Genomic DNA, 6447 nt, shown 5'->3' on the forward strand with positions numbered 1-6447 from the left:
TCCTCACTTGACTCAAAGGAAAACTTGCCTCAACAAGGCTTTCAAGGTAACGACTGGACTAACGCCTCATTAGCAGCCAGAGTGACAGGTGAACAGTACAGAATATCCACATATTTACAAGCTAAATTCAGTGCTAATATTTATTAGTTTTTGTGATGAAATTCACTCTGAATATCTTTTCACTCTACCTCCTGTCATTTCAACGATAGAAGGGCTGCAGAGGGGACGGGGTATCGACCACAGCAGTAGGACCAATGAACAGTTGCAGCTCACACGATTCTTCAGATTTCACTCTGCCACTCAGAGATTCTGTATCAAAGTTTGTGGAGGCAGCAAATGAAACGCAAGGTGTGGGGCAAAGGAGACCGAGAAGGCAAAAACAAAAATTGAGCTCATATTGTTGGTGTCTTACTATCGGAAGCTTTACGACATGGCTCGACATTACAGTATTGGCCAATACACAACACGTGCCAAGATTTTAAGACCGTGTACATGATGTAGTGGGATTAAATGAAGTACGATGGACTTCTGGGTGGGCTGTCTCAATGCTATGATGTGAACTGAGGCACATCCATCACCACCACCTTGGACAGTAGCGACTTCGCTGAAATCCACTTTGAAAAAAAAGCCTGGTGCTCTGGAAGAATCTTCTGATGGGGAGATGATTTCCACAATAAAAGTAGGCCATGTCTCTGAAAATGTAAATACTTGAGTACCTCAACATTGTACTTAGGTGAAGCTTAGGTGAAGCGCTTGAGTGAAATTACCAAATTACTTTCCACCTATGGAAGAGAAACTGCTGCTACCAATCATGGCCAAGAGGAAGAGGAGGGTCTGATTCTCCAGCACTAAACATGGTGGACAATAATTACTTTAAAAGTCAGCTTGATGTTTTTAACTAAAATGTTTTCCAAAGTGTTCATAAATTATTGTTGTATCAAGCCATTAGAATGTTGTAAGAGTCTGAGTGAAATGGATTGGAGGAAGGCTTTAGGAGGAAGACCATAGCTGCTTCACGTCACTTTGATCTTTGGGCTCTGAACATTTGCTCCTCTGCTGTGATCTGATCAGCCAGATGATGTCACAGAGGATCAAAGCTGTCCAGGCAGAGTCAAGCCTGTGATGTCAGCTGATCTGTCACCATCCCTCCACTCAGTCACGTTAACTGACACACACACACATCCGTGGCTTGTGATTGGTTGATCTCAGTGACATCACTGAACTTATCAATGACAACACCAGATAATTTTGCCGCACACAATAGAAAATGACTTATTAGACGTCTCGTCCCAAAGACAAACATACACTGAACAGCAAACGCGAAATACCAACCACAAGTGTTTTTTGGTAAGTTGACAAAAACCTTTTGGCCTCAGGACCAAATCAACAAATGCACGTGTTGGAGTTGTCATAGTTCCTGAGATATCATAGTTGATAAGCGATCACAGTTGGTAGGTAGTCAAAATGCAGAGGTTGTCATTCGGTGCTGCTGTTCGAAAGAATCAATGTGAAGTGACATGTAGCGCTCATGTTGCCACAGATCCAACAAGCAAAGGAACAAAAACTCTCACTGTACAGCTAAAAGGCACCAGAGTACATTTCTAAAACTGCCCTTGGTTAATCTTTAAAGAGCCCATCCAACAATTTCAGATACGCTGCAACTGACACATTCACACTGCCAGAATATTTTACCGGAACATCCTACAGTTTTGTTGTGTTGCATTGATCTGAATCTTAGCTTGGTTACATTTGCGTTTACTTCGTGCTGGAAAGTCCGTGTCTTTCACCTGCAATGAAAAAGCATTTCACCTAATTTATCATTCTCTTACTGTAGGTAGAAATAAAATGGCAACTGTCTATGGAGTCCTTGCCAAAGAGGCCATTAAGATCTTTGATAAGTTCACCCCTGGCAAACATCAAGTGGATGACTTTCTGAAAGAAGCTTCCAAGGACCTGAAGGTACACCAGAGTGATTAAAAAGCTGCTAGGAAGCTGAGATGCTGGAAGTCCACCATATCAACTCAGCAATATCACGTTTGTTTTTGTGTTGTAGAAAATGGGAACCCAGCAGCAGAAGTTTGTGCTCGATGTCATTTCAGGATGCATTGAGCACAAAAACGTAGTTGACCTGGTGATCGATGACTTTTACGGACAAAATGGAAAGATACCCGAAAGTCATCGCAGCCAGTTTGTTAGTAAGTAAACAGCACTTTTTAATGTCAGGCAGAAAGGACCAAAATGACCACTAACGTGCTTGTATTTCTTGTCAGTTGTCTGTTACCTGGCCACATTTGCCTTGGATGACATTGGACTTCGACGGTTTGACATCATTGTCAAGGCACTGGACTTCAAAAACATGCATGCTGTAAGAACATCAATTTAATTAACAATACATTTTTCCATGAATAAGATTGTATTAATTTAATGAACCAAAACTTGGTCCTCCATACAAGAGTACTAGTTATGGTACATTTAATGGATGAGGCACTGGAGGAAGGGACTGTCTCGAGCTCTTTACATGGAAAATGTTTTTGTTCATGTGTTTGGTTTTAGTTCCTGAGTTTCTTTGCCACAAACCTCACCACATGTATCCAGGAAAAGTGGAACAGTGTGTGTGATGCTGCCCATGTGGAGGAAAAGTTAATTGGTCCCCTGTTGAGGTAAATAAAACTGTCTGTGGCCATTTTGAAGAAATCAGTCATTTTAAAGGCAAGTTATCAAGTAACACATTTATTTTCTCCTTCAGATGGCAACCTGAGATTCATAAAATTGTAGACCAGCTTGCAAAGCAGCTACCCAAAGGGCACCAGGTCAAGAAGGTGCCAAAAAAAACCACTGAACCTCAGGAGGTCCCTCTCACTCATCCCAAACCAGTAAGAAACATTTATTCCCTTTGAATATTTACAATTAAATGTGTACATGCTTTAGATTGTACATTAATAGAGGGTGTATTGAATGTATCATTAAAATGATTGTGGTTTCCTAGACACCAAAAAGCACTTACAAGGCTCCAAAAGAGTTTGAGACGTTACAGCGGATCAAGCAGCAGAACTGTCAAAAGAAGGAGGTACGATGTCAGCTAATTATCATCCCCTGACAAAACTATGATATCTGAAAGGCCTGAATGATTGCCAAGAGATCCTGTGTGACGCAGCAGCTGACATATGTGCACATGGACATGTGCTTTCATTTGGTAGTCATTGTATTCATATGCTATGCTTATATTATACCTTTCTATTCAGTAATTCCTTTTTACATGGCGTTGTATTGACATCCAATCTGTTCCTCACTAAAGGAGCTGCTGCATCAGGCAAATATCAGACAAGTCAGATGTGCAATTCCAATCGTGTCAGAACCCAAAAAGGTAGAGACGTCTAAAAACATTCCTTTACCGGCAGTTACATTTCAACATATTTTCTTATACAACAAACTCACCTTAAAACAGGTCACTTTACCACTTTTATTTACATATCTGCTTAATTGTCTTTCATCCCTCAGAAAGTGGAGTCCCAGATCAAGGAAGAACAAAATGCAAAGCTGCAAATCAAAAGCTTTTATAAAGATCCTCCTCCCAGTGATGAGGTGAGGTCTACTATCAGTTCTTTTTCTGTCTCCAGGATGATTTCTTTCCACGTGCATCGGTTAACAGAATTGTTCTGATTCTTTCAGAGAGACAGCGACACCTTCAAGCTCACAAAAGCAGACATGCTGAGAAAAGGGGCCAACGAGGTCCGTCAGGATGAATGGGAACTGCAGAGGTACGGCATGTTGTTTACTTTCAGCCTGTCAGAGGAGGGTTCTCAGTATGATCAGTGTCTGGATACTTCAGAACTGAAAACTGTGATTTCTCTGTGGGAATTCTTCAGGCTGGCTGGTCCAATAATACCTGGAATGGATGTGATGCTAAGACTACTGTGTTACTGAATTGTCGACTTTTGGGAATTCTTTGAACCACATTAAGTGAAGAGTAATTTCTCTGTGTGTTGACTAGAATTAAGCACCTGTTGGAGGGGAAAGGTGACTGTGATGAAGAGCGCATCACCACCAAGGAGCCAGTGAGGGACCAGAAGTCTCCTCTACTCCAGCTAAAAGAGGTGTGTAAAGACCGGTCACCAGTTGGTGAAAATAAAGACGGCACAGCACAAATACAAGGAGGATTAGCCAAAACATTTCTGCTCTCTGAACACCTTTTTCAGGCAATTGATTTTTGTGTAAAAATGTCTTTCTTGTAGACTGCACAGCTGATGCAGAATTATGCCAAGAAAAGGTTAGAGCAGGAAAAAGCGATGAGAGACCTGGTGCGACAGGTGGCAAAGGGCCATAAGAACAGCAAAGAAGCCGAAGAGAAGTTGAAAAAACTTAAGCAGAGTATTGGTAAGCTGCTTGATTTCATGACATGTGCTGCTATGGTCTCATTTTTATGAGATCCTTTTAATTCTAATCATTTTCATGAAAATACCACAGTGCAAGAAGTCACCATTAAGCACCAAGGGCGACTTCGTAAAGCTCTGGAGGAGGCACAAGCAGAGCTCATCCTAAAACTGAGGATCATTCAGGAAATGGGCAGTATTAATTCACATCTTGACGCAAAATTCAAAGCGCTTGATGACACAGAGGTAAGTGAAAGAAAGCATTGGTGTCATTTCACAATTCATGTCCTGAGATGTGTCAAAGTTTGCCTTTGTGTCCTATGCCAGACTGCAGGCCAGGATGTCCTCGAGGAGATGTCCTTGGCCGAGCTTCGGAAGCGGCTGGTCCGCCTGAAGGACCTGCAAAAAAGAGAGGAAAAGGAGAAAAGAGAGCGTCTCAGGCAGAAGCTGCTGAAAGAGAAGCAGCAGGAGCAGGAGAGGTTGAAGAAGGTGAACCTACAGAGGAACATGGCGAAGGTTGCTGCCGTCAGGTCAGAATAATGTCATCATCAAATATTAATCTATCCATTTCTAGGGGTCAGAACCCGTGAGGGCTGGGAGTGACCCATGTGAAGCTGCATAGTCGCTTTTGCAATGAGTCAGCAGTTTTAGCAGGTTGAGGTTTGACGGACCCACGACCACAAAGTCATCGTTGTTTTTGATGTTGCAGGAAAGCGGAAGACAAAGCCAGAGTGGAAAAGATACGGCAGCAGCGGAGAGAGATGGAACAGCTGCAAAAAGAAAAGCAAGAGCAGCGGCAGGAAGAAAGGATGAAGAAGAAGGCCTTGAACACTCAAAAGAAAAAAATAGCAAAGACCACTCCGACCAGATAGGTGTTGCAACGAATCACCGTCAGCATCGTCAAATATGCTTTGACTGCCACGCCAATGAGCAAGGCCAGTGAGCATGTTTGATTCCCTGCAGGCCAAATTTTTAGAGTGCAGGGTGGGGTGACTTCCACCTGAGTTTGCTACAAACGGTGTCAGAAGTTGGAGAACTGGCCATGGGGTCATTGAGTTGTGTGGTGGAATCGGAGAGGGGCAGTGTAGGATTGGGGGGGTATCTGTAGTGCATGGGCATGGTTCTCGAAGGGCAGGGTAGTGTGACCGATGGCTGTCAGCACAGTTACATATGCTTCTAACCAATGTAACTCAAATTCTTGAGTGTTGTGGATTCACTTAACTTGGTTCATTTCGCCTATGGCCCAACTCATTGCTGTGACCACACTTTGGACTTTATTGCCACAATTGGTTTGACCGTAACTTCTCTGATGGAAATCTCTGATCCCCTCTGTATCCATGCTTTTGAGATTAAAAAAATGGAGTGAAATATCATTTGATATTAAAAACCTTGAAGAAATTTGGAACATATTTCTTGAACTGTACACAGTCAGCTTGCTAACTTAATCATGTTGCTAAGTAAAGGTCCACCATGTGCTCATTAAATGCTAACATTAGCCAAAAAAGTCCACCCTGTCATTGTCCATCCTGGTAGCAAGCCTCCCATGACAGGATGGAGGGTTCATGACAGGGTGGACATGCACATTGTTTAGTCCACATGCTGATAATGTTACACATATTACAACAGCTATTTCATACATTTTATAACAGTACATACTATACATAGTAAGAATGGACGATATGTTTTTGTTTTTGGCGATATCAATGTCAGCAAGCCTAGTTTGTTCCGACAAGCCCAGTTTACTGGGACCGCCTCAAATACCTGTCGCCGCAGCTGTAGAAGGGCACATAAGAGGACTAGATGGCTCATCTTGGGCAGGCCCATGAGGGGACACCGAGCGGCGGTAGGAGAGAGCATCGCGCTCTGTGTCACTGACGAGTGTTGTCACGATACTAGATTTCACACTTCGATACAATATTTTGAAAAATGTTTATATTCGATTTTCGATACCAAGCAACCACTCAGAAATTTGTGCAAAAATGTTTCATTGTTTCAGAAAAATAAAGAACTTTCTTCTTGAGATAGAGAATTTTTTCAAGTTATTCTGGACACATTAACAGGATGCACGATGGCTCGC

At 42.4% G+C, this 6447-nt stretch overlaps 1 protein-coding gene across 4 annotated transcripts; it reads left to right on the top strand.

The window, feature by feature from the left end:
• Positions 1–1282: 1282 nt before the first annotated feature.
• Positions 1283–6212, top strand: LOC147258392 (cilia- and flagella-associated protein 99-like). Of its 4 annotated transcripts, XM_086207673.1 has the most exons (15): positions 1283–1347; positions 1835–1959; positions 2054–2195; positions 2271–2365; positions 2554–2660; positions 2747–2873; positions 2987–3067; positions 3296–3364; positions 3499–3582; positions 3670–3758; positions 3992–4094; positions 4233–4374; positions 4465–4616; positions 4698–4900; positions 5080–6212. In XM_086207673.1, the coding sequence occupies exons 2-15, from the start codon at positions 1846–1848 to the stop codon at positions 5240–5242; spliced, it is 1671 nt and encodes a 556-aa protein (XP_086063799.1). In that variant the 5' UTR covers positions 1283–1347; positions 1835–1845; the 3' UTR covers positions 5243–6212. The 4 variants fall into 4 exon arrangements, with proteins under 4 accessions (XP_086063799.1, XP_086063798.1, XP_086063800.1 ...); XM_086207672.1 differs by having other exon boundaries at positions 4465–4900; XM_086207674.1 differs by lacking the exon at positions 4465–4616.
• The last annotated feature ends 235 nt before the right edge of the window (positions 6213–6447 follow it).

Source organism: Aulostomus chinensis, chromosome 7, assembly GCF_037954235.1.
Source record: "Aulostomus chinensis isolate RoL2024-O1b breed Wild chromosome 7, RoL_Achi_v1.0, whole genome shotgun sequence".
In the NCBI taxonomy this organism is placed as follows: Eukaryota; Metazoa; Chordata; class Actinopteri; order Syngnathiformes; family Aulostomidae; genus Aulostomus; species Aulostomus chinensis.

What these genes read in the sequence shown, in the direction of transcription:
- LOC147258392 (XM_086207672.1), top strand. Translation starts at nt 1,846, where the DNA reads ATGGCAACTGTCTATGGAGTCCTTGCCAAAGAGGCCATTAAGATCTTT. An exon ending in AGAACTGTCAAAAGAAGGAG is followed by an intron (nt 3,068 to 3,295) that starts GTACGATGTCAG and finishes TCCTCACTAAAG; the next exon opens with GAGCTGCTGCATCAGGCAAA. An exon ending in CTCTACTCCAGCTAAAAGAG is followed by an intron (nt 4,095 to 4,232) that starts GTGTGTAAAGAC and finishes TCTTTCTTGTAG; the next exon opens with ACTGCACAGCTGATGCAGAA.